The sequence below is a fragment of the Cupressus sempervirens genome, chromosome 5, assembly GCF_028749045.1.
Source record: "Cupressus sempervirens isolate cs-2001-9-10 chromosome 5, ASM2874904v1, whole genome shotgun sequence".
Lineage (NCBI taxonomy): Eukaryota > Viridiplantae > Streptophyta > Pinopsida > Cupressales > Cupressaceae > Cupressus > Cupressus sempervirens.
The window spans coordinates 202542041-202565125 of record NC_143122.1 but is presented as its reverse complement, the minus strand read 5'-3'; the positions used below and the strand labels follow the sequence as shown (position 1 = coordinate 202565125).

Genomic DNA, 23085 nt, shown 5'->3' with positions numbered 1-23085 from the left:
TGGAATATTTTCCTATTAACTAGGAGCCCCTTCCTTTTAGTTGAGCGGATGAAAAAAGGGGGGCTGGAAATAGCCCCTATAGTTTAGAGTAGAATTTTGCCACTTGGCAATAACCTACTCTTCATTTTCCCTCCAAATTGAAATCACCCTACCAAAACTTATAAAAACAACAATTTATATTTTTAATATTTCTTTCAATTTACGAGTTTTTTTTAAAAAGAGATTTATATGTAATGCCCAGGGACTGCTCTCCTTTAAATGTTCCTAAAAAGGCTCAACGGCACCCACTCTATTTAAGCAAGCGGGTGCCCATGAGACCCCAGCCTTATTCTGCATCTGGATAATGTATGATCTCCTGGATAATGGACGATATAAGCCATGTAGCGCGGAAAATATCGTGATGACTTCTGGTTACCAATGAATACCTTGCTTTTAAACAGTCCCAGTTTTCCTTGCAAAATTACAGTCAAATCTCAGTGCAGCGATATTCGATGCAATTATATCCATGCTTACTCTGTTTCCCGCCCATTTCATACACATACGCGCGTATACCCATCGCTTGAAAAGACTGCAGCAGCTCCTGGGAGGTCACGCCGAAGAAAGAGGCACAGCTCCCTTTTATCGCAGGCCCAAACAAACAATGCCTTAACTGAGCTGAATGAAAAGGAGTCAAACGACCTTACAATTAGACAGAGATTACAAGAACTTGCTGTAAGCAGATTACGTTATATATAAATCTGCATTCATAGAGCATATATGTACAATGATTTGATTATTGATATTCTTAACCTTAGCTTTGCAGGATAGTCTGGTGCTTCCTCCGAACTATCTGGCTCAGCTTCCCAATGATCTTCGTCTCGATGTGGGTTTCACTATATCTCTGGATTGATTGTGAATTGTGTATTTGATAATGAAATTACATAATATTTGCAAACAATTTTTCGGAGTGATATATTAAATTAAACAGTTGGGTGGAACTGGGTTAATTTCTTTAATTTTTAATGGTTTTGCTTGATAATGTTGGGCGGAACTGGCTGAGTTACTTTAAAAAATAAATCATTTTGCTTAATAAATTTCGGTCAAGGGTGAGCTTATAATAAAATCAGGAATGCCTTGCGGAGTAAGCTGGGGCTATATCCTTAAGATGTTTGATAGGTTATTCTTGAATACTTCCATTAAACGACGGAACTCTTCAAATTTACTCCATTTTCATCGCTGCAGTTATGAACCAATGCCTCGCCAAGTAAGCTTGGGCTACATTCCTAAGATTTTTGATGGGTTGCTCTTGAATATTTCCATTAAACAAGGGTACTCTTCAAATTTACCCATTTTTGTTACAACAATTATGAACCAGCCTCGTCCTTGCATCATCTTGTGTTCTTGTGAATATTCACCATTGTCATCGCACACAACCCATTGGATATGAGGCTACAATTGATTGTGAGAAGTATTATTTATTTTTGGTTTTTAATCTTTAGAGATTGTACTTCCCAAAACTTCGAAATTGTCTCATTCCTTAGGGTTAAAAAAAAATGTGGGTTTGGATAGGGTTAGAGTGATTAATTGTAATGATCCCATCTTTTAGCTCTCACGTTCTCCAAAGTCTAAGTGGAGGATAAGAAAAATTAAAAGGTGACTTTGTATTAATAACTTTTAGGGTATGTATAATTATTGGAAGGACGGAAGCCTCTCGTGATTTAATTAATTATTTCCAGAGAGGAATTTCTAGGGTATGTATTAATTATTGGAAGGAGAAGCTTCTAGCTCTTACAATTTAATTAATGTTTAGTTCCTTCCAGAAGGATGAAGAAAAGGATAAATAGGGTTGAAAGTCTCATTGTTGATCATCGGATGATGATGACTTGCATTTGATAAGAGCTTGGATGTGTGAATCACACTCCCTTCTTTTGGCAATAGAGGACGTGCATTCTCTGTTATAACATTCTAGACGTCATTCCCTTAGGGTTTGGCCTTTGGAATACATCTCTTTATAATTGATTGCAGCATTCTCAGCATTAATATAATTTTAGCAGTTGATTTAGCTTTTGGGCATTCCTGGGTGTCCATTATAGTGGTATCAGAGCTTCCTTGCAAAGTCTTTCATAAAGTTATAACCGGTGGGTGCCCATTATAGAGGTATTAGAGCTTGCTTGCAAAGTGTTTCACGAAGTTATAACCAGTAGGTGCCCATTACAGTGGTATCAGAGCTATAAGTCCTGCCATCCTGTGGAGATCTTATAGATAGCCGGATAGAGGGAAAAGTGTTTGACAAAATGTATATCATTCCAAATCAAGAAAATGTAATATTTAGATTACTGGGTACATTAGAGAAGGGGCGTCGTATGCAACAGGGGCAAAGTAGGCGAATGGATATGATGTTGCAACTTATGGCAAAAAAGATGGGCATCAACATTGACGATTTGTATGTTGCTCCAGAGCAGAAGGTAGTTGATTCTTCAGATGGGATCGAGACACCACCAGGCTATGCTATTGGTGATAGTCAGGAGTCCACATATGAAGCTTTGTCAGAGGATGGCAATGCAACAATAATGGGATTAGGAGAATGTGAGGATACTATCATATCAGCAACCACTTCTGTGTCAATTGAACCATCCAACAAGGAGTTTAGCAGTATGCATGCAGTTGTAGATGTGTGCTTTGATGATAGTATACCTGTTATTGCTAATGAGGTGAGTGATATAGTGACAGAGTCATATTATACCATCGATCAACAAAGTGTTGATGTTCACTTCTGCAATAGTACTATGTTCAACATGGATGCCACATTGTCTTATGACAATTTGATGTTTGCGGTCGATATTGATCACTCTCCTGAGTGGAGTTGGGCTTTGTTTTCACCATCTACAAAGATTCAATTTTGTGTTGCAGCAGTTGGGAAGAAGAGATTTCATAGATCTTCTATGGAGCCACCTTCTGGTGACATCCAGACTTATACTTCATCGGCACAAGTTTTGGGAGCTAACTTGCAGGACATGTGGTTGGTCTTAATGATGTTCATTTTTAGTTTGTTTAATGTCCATATGGATATCACATATTACTTCAATTGGGATCCAGGTGGAGGTTGGAGTTCATTATGTTACTTAATTGCTTGAGGACAAGCAATTTCAAGGAGGGCGGATTTGTAATGATCTCATCTTTTAGCTCTCACGTTCTCCAAAGTCTACGTGGAGGATAAGAAAAATTAAAAGGTGACTTTGTATTAATGACTTCTAGGGTATGTATTAATTATTGGAAGGACGGAAGCCTCTCGTGATTTAATTAATTATTTCCAGGGAGGAATTTCTAGGGTATGTATGAATTATTGGAAGTAGAAGTTTCTAGCTCTTACAATTTAATTAATGTTTAGTTCCTTCCAGAAGGATGAAGAAAAGGATAAATAGGGCTGAAAGTCTCATTGTTGATCATCGGATGATGATGACTTGCATTTGATAAGAGCTTGGATGTGTGAATCACACTCCCTTCTTTTGGCAATAGAGGACGTTCATTCTCTGTTGTAACATTCTAGACGTCATTCCCTTAGGGTTTGGACTTTGGAATACATCTCTTTGTAATTGATTGCAGCATTCTCAGCATTAATATAATTTCAGCAGTTGATTTAGCTTTTGGGCATTCCTGGGTGTCCATTACATTAATCCTACAGTTGGAAAAGTCTCTCGCTCTTAGAGACCAAATGGCCTCTAGTGATTAGTGGCTACACCTTTTTGTACAAGTTCTTCAAAGCTTTGAACCAATGAACTCATGTATTAATAACCTCATGTTCGAGCTCCAAGTCTTACCTGATGACATTAGAAAACCAGATTTTTTTTGTTCATAGAGATAACAAGGAAGGATTAAGTTTGAAGACAATAAATTACTCTGCTAGGTTACTTTAGCATCATTTAGATTTCGTGTTATTGAAGAGAATTCTACTATTTCCCTCACCACCTGAAAGGTGGGTGTAACAACAATCTTAGCTAATTTCACAATTGCTTGGTTGTTTGTTTCTACGATGTTTAAAGGAGAATATTGGCTTTTGTAAATCATAGCTTCATTTCAAGGAGACCTTCATGGAGAAGGAAGGTGCAGATGTGCTTTTCTTCTTTGAGTTATATCTGTAAACTCATATTAAGGCCAAAATTTCCCCTGCCTATGATCAGAATGATTCTTCTTGCTATTGTCTTTTTATCTTTGCTGTAACTTGTCTTGATAAAGAAACCTGTTCATATAAGTCTTTAAAAGACAACACTTATCCAATGTCCAATCTGCTCCAGTCTCTTCTGAAATGAGCATTAATGGAAGCCAATTTCTGGCAAAGATGCAGTAAAACGGTTTCCTCTACTTAGAATAAATGACCACTGCAGTGGTCTCTTTCTAACCTCGCATTCAGAATCGATGAGCAATCAGGCCAGAAAGCATAACTAAGAATCATAGTTGCCAGTTCAAAAATGTGAATTGGTTTGAGGCAAACAAATTTGGAAATCCAGAATTAAAAACAAATATAAATTGCTTGAAGGATTTGAAAAATCCGGACTGAACCAGACATATCCTGCCAGTCAAAAAAAGAGGAATCCAGACTAGTCTCGATCACATCTGGTAATAGTGCTAATAATTATATCCGAGGACTTGCACATGAAAAACCTGCAATTGTTACAAATAAGGACTCTTTCAATTCAAGGTATAAGAGAAAGAACTGCAATAAAACAAATTAAGGAACAATGAAACCAAAAATACTAAAATCGATCTCCAGCCCAAAATGGCTCAATTGGAACTTGCAAGTGTAGATATGTCTGCACAGTAAGGTACACGCATCTGCCACATTGATGTACATGCAATATGGTGGAGAATCGAAGATAATTTCTGCCTTAAACCGGGTTGGGTTATTACAATGGTACTTGGGCAAGTAAACTGGTAGTGTTAAGGGTTTAAAACTGCAAACTACTGACATGAAATAATGGATTACTTGGGTGTGTAGGATGCATTAAAGCTCATCTTCAAATCAGGTTGTCTGGCAATTAGTATGCTAGAGGACATGTATTTTCCAAAGCAAGTCTGAGACATTCAAAGGAGAGACATCATCTACTTATATTATGACTCATTGACTACAACCAAGCAAGTTAAACTTGTTGGAGTTGATAGTGAACCTCACAACTCCTAGAAATCCCCTGCAACCAAAATACCTATCACATTTGAAAGGGAAAAGCCATGATTGTGCTATGCAACCTTGAGAGAGAGATTGATCCAAAGAGGAATATGATAATGAGATTAAACTTTATTGAATCGATACGATTGGATTGAACTGAATAATTACAATGATTACAATGAATGCTCATAAAAACAAATCTTAGATTGAATCCTGGGTAAGGATTAAGTTAGGTTGTGACAAGCATCCTTATCTTATGAATTGAGACATGAGAATTTATAATTAGCTCGATCTAAATTTGGAAAACTACTTCTAAGTTTAGCTGAAGTGTAATTAAGTAATTGTGGACCTAAGTATTTAATTGATGATTAATTAATTACCAGATGAATAACCTAATTACTCCAACAAAACTATGTGCAGGAAAATACGCAATATCCAATTAGGGAAAATAGTAAGTCCACACTAAATACCATGTAAGTGTTTCTTAGTTGGGTGAAAATGGGTCTTGGTAAATGAATATCGATGAGGTGCTCATGTACGAATAGATTCTGCCAAGAGAATAAGCTCCCCAAGAAGAGAGATTGAAGGCCCCTCCTCCAAAGTAGTGTGAGAAAGGAATGACTAAGTAGCACTCCCTAAAGCAGCCTCTTGCAATACCGTTAAAGCTTGTGAGGAAACTTGCCCCTAGTATAATTGCCAAAGATTGCAAATGAAGAAACTTGCTTTCCATGAATGGTTTCATTGAGATGTTGACAATTTGCTTAGACAGTGGATAGTATCAGAGATCAATGATGTATCCATGGTAAGCTCCCAAGTATAGTTCATGTGGACATCTATTTGTTTGGTAGAGTGATGATAAACTGGGTTTATGAAATCTGTATGGCATTTTGGTTGTCACAAATGATTGATAGTCATTTGAACTGAATACCAAATTAGTATGCTAATGTCATTTGTTCTTAATGGTGGCATTTGTAGCACCCCAGTACTTGCCTGTAGTGGAAGTTATATCAATAGCATACCAATTTTTTCTCTACTTATTAATGGAACTTGAACCAAGTGAGAAGTTGTAATGTAAATCTGGGCTTGTGATTATAAGATTTTTCTTGCCAATTTGAATTTGTATATCACACCATGTCAATATTAATGCAGGCTGGACAATGAATCCTGATATTGCGAGTACCTTGAATGTAATGGATAATCCACTTGGTTGCCTTCAATATAGCTCACAGGGCTCTTGCATAAATTGATAAACTATGCTTGTAAAATTATTTAGGCTCACATGACTCAAATAAGTGAGGCTCCCAACAGTCTATTGATAGAGCACCATCAGTCAAAGGTGAGGAGTACTGAGTCCAAGTTTAATGTTAGAAAGAGAGGTAGTTAGAAGGTTTGTTGTTAGCCATGTGAAATTATGAAAGCAATTCAAGAGCCTATGGATTGTGCAATGATAATCTTGGAAGCATATTGAGTTATTTTTATCTTGAGAAAATAATGCAATAGACCAAGATAGTCATCAAAAACTTCTCATCAAGGGGTTTTTTTGGTACTGCCACAATGGATAGAAATTCTCCCTAATCGATATATCATTGACATATAGAATGAGAATGAGGAGAGAACCATCCTATTGAAAATTATAGATGTTTGGATTTGAATGGAAATGAAGAAACCCATTTGTGAGAAGGAAGGAGTTCATCTTGGCATACCAAGCATAAGGGGTTTGTTTTAGGTTGTATGTTTTAGGAAGTCTTGTAGAAAAGCCTATGGTTGTTCGATGTATATCTCCTCAAGCTCCTTGTGAATAAAGGCACTCACCATTGTCCATATAGTGAATCTACTAGTGATGCATTCAGCGATAGCAAGTGTGAGTCAAATGTCATCTTTGCAATTAATGGAAAGGTAACAAAGTAATCAATGCTAGAAACTTAGGAAATCTCCATTGTCCCTAATTGTTCCTTCAACTTACCCATTGACCCATTCTTTTAAACTTTTGCTTGATAGATCCCTCTTGCATCAAACAAGTTTCCACCCCCTAGGAGGGGTGACAAGATCTCAAGTGTGATTCCTAACCAAGGAATTGTACTCCTTATTAGATAAATAATATATTGTTTCTAATGGTTATCTTTAGTAGTTTTAGTTTTATAGGTAGTTTCATTTTTTGTATTAAGTTAACGATTACTTCATTTAGAAACATTGCCTTGTATTTCTCTATTTAATGAGATCAAATCTCTATTTTTAAATATCTAAATATCAAACTATCAAGGTTTATGACATGGTATTAGAGCGGGTCTAGGTTTGACTCCTACACAAGAGGCATAGGGTTATGTGGGTTGCATGTACTTGTATGTTTCTTGCATGTGTTTTTTGTGAGTTGCATGTGTTGTTTTTTGGGAGAAGTGTTTTCTTGTTTGATCGTGTGATGAAGTTTGGCAATGAGTGCTAAGTGTTCCATTTATTCTCATGAGAGATGGATTCATGCTGAATCACTACTCATGAAACATGGTCAATGAGTTTGACTCAAATCACACAGTTAAATCCTGATAGCGATATCACAATTTGACGTGCTGTGCAAATTATCTCCTACTTATCAATTGATGAGCTTAAGGGGCTTTCTAATGAATGGTACACTTGGTGAAGCTTTTGCAAATGGGGTTGCAAGCTTTGGGTTTAACCATGGAGGAAACTCCGTAGTTAAGCGCGCTCAGGCCGGAGTAGTACTAGGATGGGTGACCTCTCGGGAAGTCCCGGTGCTTCAACCCTATGAGCATCACCTAGATCCAATGAGTGCTAAGTGTTCCATTTATTTTCATGAGAGATGGATTCATGTTGAATCACTACTCATGAAACATGGGTCAATGAGTTTGACTCAAAATCACACAGTTAAATCCTAATAGCAATATCACAATTTGACTTGTTGTGGAAATTATCTCCTACTTATCAATTGATGAGCTTAAGGGGTTTTTTAACGAATGGTTCATAAGGCACAACACTTGGTGAAGGTTTTGCAAATGGGATTGTAAGCTTTGGGTTTAACCATGGAGGAAACTCCATAGTTAAGTGTGCTCAGGCTGGAGTAGTATTGGGATGGGTGACCTCTAGGGAAGTCCCGATGCTTCACCCTTGTGAGCATCACCTAGATCCAGTGAGTGCTAAGTGTTCCATTTATTCTCATGAGAGATGGATTCATGTTGAATCATTACTCATGAAACATGGGTCAGTGAGTTTGACTCAAAATCACATAGTTAAATCCTGATAGCAATATCACAATTTGACTTGCTGTGGAAATTATCTCCTACTAATCAACTTTCAGGGTATTTTACCATGTGATGTCTAGTGTTTTGCTGCGTGAAGGTTTTAGTAAGGGGTTATTTTGTTTACTGCAGTGACAACTTGTTTTCTGTAGTGTGAGGGTTTTCTAATTTTTTTCCACAAAAAATCATGGTGGTGGGTTTTTGGATGTTTTTTTCCATAAGAAATCATGGTGATGGGTTTTCTGATTTTTCTCCACAAAAAAACATAGGAGGGTTTTTCATGTTTTTCCAAAAAATGCGGTGTTTTATTTTTGTGTTTTCTAATTTTGTCCTTAAAAAATTATGTTGGGTTTTAATAATTTTGTCTTGAAATTATATTGTGGGTTTTTTATAAATTTTTGCTTAAAAAATTATGTTGGGTTTTAATAATTTTTGTTCATAAAAAAATAGTGGGTTTTGTGTATTTTCCTATGTCAAAATTCATTTTGTATAAGGGTTTTATATCGATTTTCCTAAAATGAAGCTTTGTATTTTGATCCCTGTCTTGGATTTTGTGTTTGGTTTTGATTAATTTTTCTCTTTACAAATTGTGTTTGATTTTTCTAGTTGTATCTTCAAAAATCATTTCTAGGTTTTCTATTTTTTGTTTTCGAAAAAATCATGATTGATGTTACTAGTCTTGGGGATTTTATGCTTTTTCCGGAAAAATCGACACTTTTTAAACTTGAGTTTCAAGTTTTGATAATTTTTTCTCACAAAAAATGTTGTTTTTTGTTGTCTACTTTGGGTTGCATCTGAAGCTGTTGGGGCGAACATTTGGAAATATTGTTTTTTTTTTTTGAAATTTTTTTGTTTGGCAAGTTAATCGATTTTTCTACAAAATCGTCGTTTAGGTTTTTGTTGGTTTCGATAGCTAATCTCAGAGGATAACTTTGTTAACAAACATTAGGTTGGAAGGTTTTCAGTTTTCTTGGCCATTTCTAGAAGTCTTGTAGATTTAGGGAGGGCCTCAACAATAGGCTCATGTTGCAGAGTCTTATGAAGAGAAGGGGGCATCCTTCTCTACTTTTTCTGTAATTAGTATGATGACCTTTAAGGGAGGGTATTCTAATAATAATGTAATGTTTCTAATGATCATCTTTAGTAGGTCTAGTTTTATTAGTTGTTAATGATTGCTTCGTTTAGAAACATCGTGTTGTATTTCTTTGTTTGGGGAGATCAAATCTCCATTATTTAATGTCAAAATTTCAAATTATCAAGTTTTATAACACCTCTTTTGCATGCTTGCATCCCACTTTGGAACAACAAATGCTTCCAAAGATAATTGTGAATTAGAGGCATATGCAATGTAAACATGTGGGAATTCTTGAAATTGTGAATGCATTTTTCTTGGTGTTTGACAAATCCCCAATCCGAGCCTAAAGTGAAAATGAAGTCAGAGACTGTGTAAATTCCTAAACTTCTAAATGATAACTAGGAGAGGGAGGAGGTGAATCATCATTGTCACTTTTAGCATCTAAAGTGGAGGAAGAAGAGATGTTTCATCAATAATTTTCTTAGATCGATCTAAATCCTCATAAGTATTGTCATCAAGCCCACGTGAAGCTAATGTGAATGTAGAAGGACAAGATGTGTCAAGAATGAAAGGTAAAGAACCTTTCTCAAAACAAAGGTTCCTTTTGATCAACAACTCATACATGGTAGGATGGAGGAGTTGATAACCATTAACACCATTTCTATTGACGCAAGGAAGATAAAGACAGCCAGGGCCTAGGGCACACCCAACTATCTAGATCAACCTACCAGAGTCAACACAGCGGAAAACAGAGCACAAATACAGCACCAAGGAGAGAGAACAAGATATTTTGTTGATTCATCAAGTGAACAATATACATGCCTAACTGTAAGGCCTTATGGGTTACGGCCAAATACAATTACATTCAGATCCAAGATCTAGCTGCAAATTCGCACTTTCTAGTTCTGCTCTACAATCTTTTGCAAACTCCCTTTCCTACCTCCTCCTTGTTACCTCTGTCCTCCTTAACTCTAAAACTAAACACTCTATTTGTACTTGCCAAAATGACTTACAAAACATTCTAGAACATAGAGAAGCCACAAGTCGGCCCTCAGCAAATATAACTACCTATACCAAAATTAAATGCGAGCAAAGTCTGCCCAAATTGGAACCAGACACAGATTACTTGTCAAACAAAAGCTTTTCAAAACTGGCACCCGGCATCCATACGAACTCGGCACCCAAAAGAATCACTCGGCAGCAACTCCGAACTCGGCATCCAAAGAATTCACTCGGCAACAACTTTGAACTCGGCATCCAAAGAATTCACTTGGCAACCAAAGGAACTCGACAACCAAAGTAATCGCTCGGCACCTAAAGGATCACTCGGCAACCAAAGGAACTCGACAACCAAAGGAATCGGTCGGCACCCAAAGGATCATTCGGCAATTAAAGGCTTGGCAACAACATAAGAACTCGGCAGCAACTGACTGAATGAGCAAAAGTGTAGGATTACAAGGAAACCTGGGATGCTCCTGCATCATGGATAATTATGAATATTTCAGGCTTGCTTTGTGAATCCATGTCCCTAACATTTCTTCATAAGAATGTGGACCCATAAGTTAATCGATATCCCTAAAGTGCTTAACTATTGGCTTTTTCTTGCTCCAAGTTTTTGCAAGGAGTAACCCCCTTCAAGACTCAGTGAGGAATGTGGTTTGGAATATTGTTAAAAAAGGTGTCTCAACTTTTCTTCCAAATATTAGGTATACAAAGAATACAGTTTATAGAGTATGAAACATAAAGAATTAATTTTGATTAATAGATTTTTGGGCAAAATAAGAATTCCTACTTGCTTGATGTTGCTTCTAGGGATGCCTATCGTATAGATCTTTTTGAGCTTTGTGATTAAATAAATGCACTTTACCACCTCCTAGATAAAAATTATGGCCCATAAAGATTGGAACATTTAGGACATAGAAAGGGTTGTAAGAGGGAGATAATGAAGCCACAATAGAATGTTCAAGTAAGTGAGTTAATTATGACATGCATTATAATGATAGGTGAAAGGAATATACTATTTTTAGCTCGTGAATTCATGTTAGGATTCAAGTGTTGGTTTTCTTAATGGGTGTGTGGGTGCCATATTTTAGATGCTTTTAAGCTCATGGTTTCCTTATTACTGTGGTGGTTTTATGTATTGCTTCGATTAATTAGGTATTTGAGATGGAGGTATGGCTAGTAACTTTTGTAGTTATTATTATGCTGTAAGAAAGGTAATGTAGCAAAATAACTTCGTACACTAAACTTGAGAGAAAGGTTATGCAAAAAATTCTCAAATATTTGCAATAGTTACAAAAATATAACAAAAATAATCACAATAACATGCATATTACAACATTGGGGCAGCCAAGGGTATTCCTGGTTGGCTGGGTGCGGGGGAATGATAAGAGATCATTTTGGCCATTGTCTGGCAGCGTTGGCACTTCCCTTGGGAACCCAGACTAACCACTTTGTTGAGGCTATGGCCGCCCTTCAGGTTACCAAATTGGCTAAAGAAAATGGGGTTTCTAAGCTTTGGTTGGAGGGTGATTCAATGAATGTAGTCAAGTGTCTTAATGGGTCCTGTAGTCACTCATGGACTATTGACAATATTATTAAGGAGACTCTTGATATCCTTAGGTCCATGGACAAATACTATATATCACATGTATATAGGGAATCAAATATGGTTGCTGATTTGATTGCCAAGGTGGCGGTGAAGTGTAATCAAAAGATCATATGGCAGGGTTATATGAATTGTTGATGTTTGGTAGCTTTAGTTGGATAAAACTATGGTTATATATAATTATATATGAGAAATAATTACGTATGAGATATAAGTTTATTATATGAGAGAGATCAATATAATAATGACTGATATATATATGTGTGTGTGTGTGTGTGTGTAACTATGATTATATATTTTTTATTATAAAAGTATCAAATTAACAAAGGGACATGTCTCTTCTTATCCTTTTCTCATTATAAATAAGTGGTCGCTACTATTTGGAAAACACATACAAAGAATATGGCATTGCTTAATACATTTGCAGCGATCCTTGTAAAATCAATATGATATCAGAGCCATGGTTTCAAATTTCTTTATTGATGGAATTGTTAATAGATTTATTCCAATACTCATGATATATCATCCAATAGTGACATGTAATTGTTATTCACACGTCTAAGGAAACTGAGCGATTAACTTGTGATTGCCCAAAGTAGATAAAATATAAATTGATCGTCTACATTTGAGGATAATGATATAAATTGATCGATTACATTCAAGGATAATGATTTATCTACTGTGCCCAATTAGACAGTTATCCAAAGATTAAAATTATTGTTGGAGGAGGCCTGGTAACAAACATCTTGGTGAGAGTTTTAGAAGCATGTTCCTTATTGGCTAGTTCGGGTAACATACTTGGATCAACTCTAGAAAAGAGGACAGTCAAATGTTGCAAGAAGGTGCATGGCATTCAATGTCAACTAATGACATGGCGATCATAGATCAAAACAACAAATACATACTAAGTTGAGGAATTGTCTAGTGTTAAAACCACACAAAATGACATGGAGATAGATTCAACATTTTAGATATTGAACAATTGTCTAATTTGAGAAGAGGGCATCAAAACATCATTCAGATCACACAATTGGCAAATTTGGCCACGTTTAAAGAGCACTGTGATTATTATTCTCGGATCCATATCTATAGCACACATGTTCATATAGATTAAAAGGTTGAACTTGCGGATAACCCATCACGAAAGGAAAAAATAAAACAATGCAAAGAGGGAATATGAAAGAACAGATATTCCTTGGAATTCCAAATTGTTGATTGCCTGAATTGATCAATGTGCAGGAAATCCTCTACAGTGTAGAAATATAGGAGCACAACCAGAGATTACAAAGGATATATGGACGATATATCTATCGTAGACACCTAGACAGTATAAATGTTGTGAACTAGACAAATATAATCCAGTGTAGCTAGAAAATGAAGGTCTTTAAAAAAAAACATAGATTTATCCTGTGCCAAGTCAATCAACTGAAGTTAAAGGCACTGCCATGTGATCAAGTCAATAGACATTGCAAGGGGAATATATTCTTTTGGCCTCGATTATACTTTTGAAGGATATATTAGATTATATTTACATTGGTCTACCTTGCCAAACTTCGTGAAGACATTAGTGTCGATATTGAACAACCAAACATGTGACTGGGACGAGGGACAAGAAATAGCATCATACAAAGTCATTTCTTTGATAGTGCCCAAATAAAGGTATTGAGATTATCTAGCTAGAAGACAAATAGACCACGTCGATGGGAAAGTTCCAATGGTCATGCTGAAGTGCTAAAAGTGCATCATATATTTACCTTGAGTGAAGGTATATTAAGAGTGATTAAATATTTTTGGCATCGATACCAAAGGTAAGTTAAGGTAAAGTATACCTCCATACATTATTAAAGTAAATGAATAAATATATTTAGCCCCTTTTATATTATAATGTGGTCTGTATATAATTCAGAATAATGCATTGAAGACAATTATAATAATTCAAGAATGGTACTCATAAATTAATATTAAAGAGATTAATATTTTTCTTACTTGAGTTCCTAGAGTGTCAGTATAAGGATGATACTCAACTCTATATAAATGGCTAAGTACTAGTATAGGGATTGAGGGCATCTTTATATAAATGGCTATACGAGTAATAAATAGAACCTATTGTGCTAGTGCGAGAGGTCAATAGAATCTACATATAAATGGCTAGATAAGAATATAAAAGGTAATTTAGAAGTATAGTTATATTCTGACTTCTATACTTCACCAAATAATAAGTAATAGCATGAGTTAAATTACTAACATTCTTACTTGTATATCTATATGTATTACAGGCATTATGATAGACTATACATTGCATGGTAGATGTTTATATGGTATGCATTATGAGAATGCGTGTAAACATTTTTTTTTGAGTACGTGGTGAATGTTATGCAAATTGATGTTCTAGAGGCCATTACACAGAGTACATGGTGAATATCATACAACTGATATTCTGGAGGCCTTTACTCATAGTACTTGGTGAATATCTTGCATCTCATACTAGAGGTCATTACTCAAAGAGTATTTGGTGAATATCATATGTTGATATTCTGGAGGCCAATACTCAAATGTGATATCAAAATGGTGAATATCATTTTAAACACCAACAATAAAGATGATTGATAGATAACTATAGGCCAGCTTCACCGTTGATGTTTTCCACACCATTACCTTATTGAGTACATGGTGAATATCAAGTGTTGATATTCTAGAGACTATTACTTAGAGTATTTGGTGAACATCATATGTTGATATTCTAAAGGCCAATACTCATGATATTAAATGTGATATCAAAATAGTGGAAATCTTCTGAACAAAGATTTCCTCAGTGTGCCATTCCTAAAGATTGCCAATGGTGTAATATTTGTCTTGTGTTTATCTTCCCTAGCTAAGAGGGAGTGTTGATGTTTGATAGCTTCAATTGGATAAAACTATGATTATATATGAGAAACAATTACATATAAGTTTATTACATGAGAGATTAATATAATAATGACATATATATGTGTGTGTGTGTATACATATATATCTATAGAACTATGATTATATATTTTTTATAATATCAATTATCAAATTAACAAATAGACATGTCCCTTCATGGGACATGTCTCTTCTTATCCTTTTCTCATTATAAATAAGAGGTCACTGCCATTTGGAAAACACATACTAAGAATATGTCAGTGCTTAGTACATTTGCAGCGATCCTCGAAAAATCAACATGAATTTTTGTAAGGACATCATGTTGAGTATTGATTATGACATCATTAATGGGAAGGAAGGAACAATAAGTATTGAGATTAGAGGTACCTAGAAGTGACTGCTTGTTGATTACAAGGCACCGGAAGGGGAGAAAGGGAGGGATATGTAATTATTTCTTCTTTATTTCACATGCTTTCTGGGTGTTTTTGAGAGCCTTAGTGTTTATTTGTATATATTAGACTCTAGTTTTTGGTGCTACTATCCTTTTTGCTATAGCTCTTTGATGAGTAAGGAACAAAGCAAGAACATGGGTGGACAACGTAGAATACGAGAACTCCCTAATTGTGAAAAATGGAAAAGGTGTATTACGGTTTGGGAGATCTTAGAGAGGGGTGGTTTTACCACTTTCATGGAGAGACACCATTGTGGGAATCTAGAAGTTACATGGTTGTTTTTGAGGAAGTGGAATGAAGGCATGCTCAAGTGGGTGGTCAGAGTGTTACCATCACAGAGGAGCTCACTTCCAAAGTGACTGGCATTCCAATTGTGGGCAAAATGTTCTACAGATGTTAAAATCTTGTAGCCATTTCGGATAAAATGCATCTTGAATGTATTGGATATTTAATGAGCAATGTTATTATTAATATGATTAAAATTAAATTACATATATATATGTGTGTGTGTGTGTGTGTGTGTGTGTATATGTATATATGTATGTATATGTTGATGTTTGGTAGCTTTTGTAGGATAAACCTATATATAAATTATATATGAGATATAAGCTTTATATAAGTTTACTATTATGAGATATATATATAAACCATGATTAAATTTAAATAATATTAATTATCTAACTATGAATAGACATGTCTAATTCATGGGACATGTCTCTTCATGGCTTGTTCTTAATTTAAATAAGAGGTCACTGCATTTGGAAAATAAATACCAAATACAATGGCAGTATTAATACATTTGTAGCAGCTCCTCTGGAATTTAACATGTTATGAGAGCAAAGCCTAGGAGAAAAGATGTAATATTGCTGTAGATTTATATGTCAGTCATTGAAATTGAGAGTCTTTGAATCAAAAGCAATTGGCAAGTGTTAGCTAAATTCATCAAGTGCTGAGACATTCTTCTTTCCCGTGAGTAAATGTGAAGCATGGATTGTGAGGGCTCTCTAAAGTTGGAAACCTTGCTGAACTTTAAATGGGACATGTCGTGATTCCGTCCACTCAAGTTTGGCCATTTATAAGGTTTGTTGGGAAGAGCAAGGTGACTGCGATGCGAGTGACATAGTTGTTGCAATGGAGAAAGTTGTCCAAGGTGGTGTTATTATTTCCATTTCAATCGGCAATGACTTTGAAAATCCATTTTACAGGGAACACACTGCGTTGGCAATGTTCAGGGCTATAAAGAAGGGTGTATTTGTTTCCACCTCTATTGGAAACTCTAGGTCTTTCTTAGCTTCTCTTAAAACATGGCATTGTGGATCATGACCACTGTGGTTGCCAGTAGTATAGACAAAGAGTGTTTATATCCTTTGAGACTTGGCAATGGGGAGTAGTTAAGGTTGTCGCCTTAGTATAGAGGACCCGAGGTTCAAAATATATTGCTGGCCTACTATTACTACAATGACCTAGACCTCGATCGACACATTTTCAAAGAGGATTAGAGTTGGCCACACAAAAGAATAGATTATCGAACTCATATATGGAAGTCATACGATATTTCTGCAGTTTTCAAGATGTCCGGTTGGAGTACGAAGGGAATGATTCATCAAATAATCACGACACTCATGATAGGGAGAAAAATCATTATTAATGGATGTATGTGGTATAAAGATGGAAGTGAATCTTTTGCTATCCTTGAAGAAATAAGGTTACCACCTACTATTATTATCGGATATGTCAGAGACAATGTAGGGGATATTAAATGCATATATATTATCCATCACAACAGCAAAATAAGGGAGACAAAAAAAATAAAAAATAAAATAAAGGTGATGGAATGATGCATTAAGAAAATTGTTGGTCAACTCACTATTGGAAGTGGAGCGAATTATGTACCTGAGATCCGCCAACTCCACAAGGCAAGTATAGTTCATACATGCAAGGGTCTCACCACCCATGGAAAGAGGTATGGTGATTTGTATATCTGCAATATACTATGTGTTGTAGTGTAAACTCTTATGTTAAAATCTAAGATATAATTGGAAATGATAATAGAAGAAAATTTATGTTAGTGGGGGATATACAATTATCAATACTAACAACTCTTAGTTAGTGCAATATAGCTGGTATTATAATTATGAAGTTGGTAACAATAATTTGTAATATTGTTATGAAATATAATTATAAGAATAAAACTCAGTCTAACTATATAGTGATAATATAATGTCCTAATAATGTGATTATAGTTATTCTTTTTCAAGGATCTAGTATAATGACGAATAATAGATAAGTTAATAAGAACCATTATATCAATGATGTAATGAATGGTTATCTCTTTTGTGTAAGTTATTTTAAGGTGACATTCTTAAAATGACTAAAATTGTGCTATATAATTTGGACCACCTTTAAATATTAAATGTAATTGATACATGCATCATATGTCATCAGCCAAGCTCGCAAATATATATAGCAATGTAAGTCACTACTTTGGAAAGGTATGAAGGTATCTGCTTTGGAAAGGTATGAAGGTATATATGAAATTTATAATTTTAGTTAGAAAAGCATGACTTGAATATTGATAAAATATTGCATTTTGAGTTACAAATTCTAATGTTATTATCAGATATAAATAACATTAGAAATATATATATATATATATATATATATATATATATATATATATATATATATATATATGTATATGTATATATATATGTATATATATATATGTGTATATGTGTGTGTGTGTATATATATGTGTGTGTGTGTGTGTGTGTGTGTGTGTGTGTGTATATGTGTGTGTGTGTGTGTGTGTGTATATATATAAAGGAATACACATATGTAGGAGATCGTGAATTTCTTAAGATTATATGAATTATATGTAAACATTTTTTATTTAAGAGATGATTGATATTTTATGATATCAATAAGAATACTCTTATTTATATTAAGAGAGCTATGTGCCTTGATCTTTTCTCTCTGAGGATGTTCATGTAGGAAGGAGATTTACATTTCATTAGACACAACCTTGAAAGAGAGGGAGCAAATAGAGGATATGATTTTCTCAACCTTTGGTGATCTTGGACATATTGATTTAGGAGGAGTAGACCAATGTTTTGAAACTATAGAAATTAAAAGACTATGATTCTTGGGATCAATTTCTATGTATGTAGGTGAGAAGGCCTTATGCTATCAAGATACTTGTTGAACAAGGAAGCATGCTTTGACTTGCCGATAGGAGGTTAGAAGGATGATAACATATTCAGAGAGAGTTTGACACTTCATTAGAGAGTCTTGTATTAAGAGGTTAGAAAAGATGATATTAGATTTAGAGGGAGTTTTGACACTTTATTAGTAACCTTGACAAGGAGGTCAAAAGGTTAGTGTTCCTTTGTGAAGAAGAATTTATAAGTGCAATCCTTTGTATTACATTATTGTCTATGAGAGATAAGTTGAAGTGTAAACCTTATTCTCTTATATTTTTCATCGTGGATTTCATGATAACACCACGTGATAGTATCCATGGTGTCTTCATGTGAACTTTTGATGCCATGTGTGTATGGGCCTGTCCCATGTGTACATCATGAGGAAGTGACGACTTCCAAATGATTATCACTTGTATTTGGAGAAGTTATTGAAAAGTGACGACCTTACAATAACTTGTATCATGCTATACATTTTGTGTAAATGCTGAAATAAATCATGAAAAGACTTTATCTTATAAATCAACAACTAGTTGTTAGATATCATTGATTTGACTATCTACAAGTTGTTTGTATAGATATATTTTAGGTACTTGGTGAATATCTTGCCTTGATATTCTGATAGGCCTGGTGGAGCCCAAATTTTTGGCAAAATTTAGGGTCCCCATTTAAGCAGTAATGCTGGAGATTTAATGAGGCCTCGTCATTTATTCATGTTAATATGTTGGAGAATTTGTCAAATAAACTATGATCATGTGCTGTAGAAGCTCAGCAACAGATACTGAACAAGTTTCAAATTGACAGAAACTTAGCATCAACAAGTCTGTTATGCAAATGTGGCTGGATGTGGAAGCCCGGATTGAAATATTCTGAAAAATGAAGTAGTTATATTTAAAGAATGAAGCCAAATATTGTATTTATAGAAGCAGTTTCAAATTTCAAGGAGTGTACATTAAGCGATGATGAAACTTTTATATATGGCAGCCTCATGCTCATGAATAAAAGTATATTCAAAACACTGATATATGTTTGACAGTCATCAGATGTGCATGAAGTAAATAGAGCTCATGACAGGTTTTATGAGGTCAGAAATGATTGATGGAATGGTAGTGTCACACAGATAGCTTTCAAACATATCTCAAATAGGAAATATGCCAAAATATCTGTTAGAAGATCCTAAATCAGTAAGCTGGAGGATACCATTCAAATTTGCCAGAGGACCAAACAGATTTCCAAGAGTCTCATGCTTGTGAATGGCTATTGGGAATAGCAAGCAATGGTAAAACAAAGTGAGAGATGCATATATTCTATCTGGGTATGACACATGTACTACATAAAAGCATGGATTATATGTATAGCTAAAGAAGCAAAAGCATTGTTATGGAGTGAATTAACAATTTGATTTAACATCAAAAGTATACCAACATTATTCATGTGTAAAGCAGTATTATTGTGATTCAGAAATCATACAGCAAATCAAAGGAGGGTATATGCACAACCTAGCATATAATGAAAACTGGATGTCATTGAAAGCCTGAAAACTCCAAGCTGTAATGGACAAAATATAGGCATCTACCCGATTCAGAATCACCTTCCATATATTTGTTTATACCTTCAGATTGCACGGGGAATGGTATTAATATTATCAAATTCTGAACCAAAATTTTCAAACCATGTGAGGTAAATAGAGTGGTGACACCATTAAATGATTATATTGTTAAAATCAGTTGCAAGAAGGAGCAGGGCATGAAATAACTCCTGCAGGTTATATCTTCTTCCAATACCAAAATCTTACTACTTCAAGGGTTAGACATTTCGTCAAGCAATTAGCAAACAAGCTCTGACACTGAAATAACCCTTACTATAGCGTCAATAAGAAACAATTCTGAATAGTGACAATTCGCAAACTTTGCCTTGCAATATGAATTCTATCAAAACTAAGCATGCATCTGAGTCGTAGCTCAATCTGGCAATCTCAAATATACGTCGGAATAGCACCTCGCGCCTTATTTGTCCACAGCTACTCCTGATAGTATGCGGAGATTGTAGAGAGACTTCCGCTACGCAATGAGGAAACCACGACTTCAGCTTATTTATAACTGCTGATGGATGGAAGAACAGGTCTGATAATTGCACAGTCTGCCCGATCTATGCCGTCATTCCTCTTGGATTTTGGCGCCGACGATGATTAGAACCAGTTTGCCCTTGCTGTATAACTTGCGCGATTTTAATTTATAATTTCCAACGCGGAATACAGCGGCCTCCTTTGGTTGAGTTGATTCGCTCAATTATTAGGATGATATCGCATTAATTCGCATGAAATATGGGGACGGGTATGAGGAATTGGTAACCCGAAAATGCTTCCCCACTTCCCTTCAAATCCTCCAGTTCTGTACCCTCTACGTGTAATGATAATTTGAATTTGTCTCTTGCAGATTGTCTGATGAGAGTAATACAAGTATCCCTCCTTAGAATTTCATGAAATCGCCACCCTTCAAACAATTTGAATATGCAATAAGCCCAACATGAAATGGTTGAAGACCACTTCCAATGTGCAACCCTTCGGAGGATATCTCACCACCTCAGTTATGCAGATCCATGGGAGTTTTCGTTCCCAAAGACCTAATGGAAATTTGCAGACCAATAGCTACAAATTGCTCCCATTGAAATAGAAATCGAATCCACAAAACCGCTTGTCCAAATGGGTGCCTCATGTCCTCTATTTATTCACTTGGTTGAGAAGTTACTGGAAGTTTTTCGGAATTATCTTTTATAATGTACTTTTATTATTAAACTTTATAAAATTAAATAAATAACTTTATAAAGTTAAAGTACAACCTTAATTTAATATTAGAACAAGTAGGTCCCACTTGCTGAACTATTATTCTCCAAGAACAAAAATGTAATCATCTGGAAATAAAGTGACTCTCTTTCCAAAATCATTTGGCTACGAGAGTCGATGATAGGCAAATTCCCTGTTAAAGTTATGTCACTAGAAAGGGGACATGATAGGGCAGTATAGAAAATATGAAGTAGCGCCAGAAACTGATGTAAAAGATGCTCAGGGCAATTATAATTATCTCAAACTGGGCTCTATTGAAGGTACACCAAACTTGGGAATTTCTGCAGGAGCACTTGATATAGGTTTTGGGCACTCAGACAAAAAATTGAAAACAAGTGAAGGGAACTCCTCTGAGATGATATCCTCTGGAGGGAAATCTGAAGGAACTTGTTGCTTGCTTAGTGAAACGAAACCTAGATCTCTGACTGGCAAATCATTAAGTGATGGTAGAAGCAATGAAAATGAAGTTACAGTACACAAGTCTAAAGTTTTCAGTCATCCCAAGGGCAATGGGGTTGAGGAGAAGGAAACACCATTGCATGCCAAGAGCGGTACTGCCTTCATGGTCGATGCTTCTTCTGCCGGTCTTAAGATTTGTGGAAAATAAGGAGAAGTGGGTGAAAAGATAATTGGTGCTAACAACATTCTGAAGCAGTCTGCCTGTGAGATCCCTGGCGAAGATGTAAATTGAAGTAGCAATACAATATGGACATCAAACAGTAGATACTCAATGCAATTTATCAGGTTTCCTGAACCAGTGATGAAAATCTATGGTTATTTGATCCATCAAACGATCAGTCTATGATGGTATTGGGCATCAAAAGTTTGAAAATGGACTCCATATAATCAAGCACATGTATTGGTCTCCTCATCACAGCAAGAATGTTTTACATCATGCAAGGACAACAAATGATTAAGCTAGCCAATAATTGAAGCGTATTTGCTCTCCTTGGCATTAGCAATTTCCATGGGCCCTTTTGGTAGTATTTCCCATTAATTTTACTTACAACGCTATGTATATTTGTGGTAGGTGTACGTTCGGATGAAGGAACCATCACGCACAGGAGTGTCTAGAGAAATATGTGTCGGAACAAACACAAGATGCCCAGACAAAGACGTTGAGAGAAGGAAAATTGATCCACAAAGAGCATTCGAACGGAGTGGAATCTGTGTGGAAGGAGAGATCCAAGTGTCCGAGTTCCCATGCATTCCACCGAAAGATCTTCATTTTAAAAATTTCATTTCTCGGGCTATAGTCTTTGCCGGAGTTTGAGGACAATACAAGCCCAATAAATTACAGGGCCTAAAATTATTAAACCACCAATTGTTTTTAATCAGGATTATATTAAAATTTTATATTGATGGTTATTTGTTACAAAAGGGTGTGATGTTTTATGGACACCCTTCAAAATGTATAAATATAGGCCATTGAGAAAATGATAGGGACAAGATATATATTCATATTTTAAAATTTTACCAATCCTATGCTCTATGATATATTATATTTTTTATCAGTAAAGAAATGATTTTTTGAACTATGCCTGTGGATGGTGGATTATCAAATGAATTCTTGTGTGATCCTAGAGTCGAACTGTATTGGATGGATCATCCGTAAG

At 35.4% G+C, this 23085-nt stretch overlaps 1 protein-coding gene across 7 annotated transcripts in view; it reads left to right on the top strand.

Annotated features, from left to right (window-relative positions):
• Positions 1–321: 321 nt before the first annotated feature.
• LOC149555117 (LOW protein: ammonium transporter 1-like protein) overlaps positions 322–23085 on the top strand; it is a 46749-nt gene continuing 23985 nt past the window's right edge. For all 7 annotated transcript variants that reach the window (XM_089829134.1, XM_089829129.1, XM_089829131.1 and 4 more), the window contains exons 1-2: positions 322–711; positions 803–862. In XM_089829134.1, coding sequence (XP_089685260.1) covers positions 418–711; positions 803–862 — 354 coding nt within the window. In that variant the 5' untranslated portion in view covers positions 322–417. The remainder of the gene's footprint in view (positions 712–802; positions 863–23085) is intronic.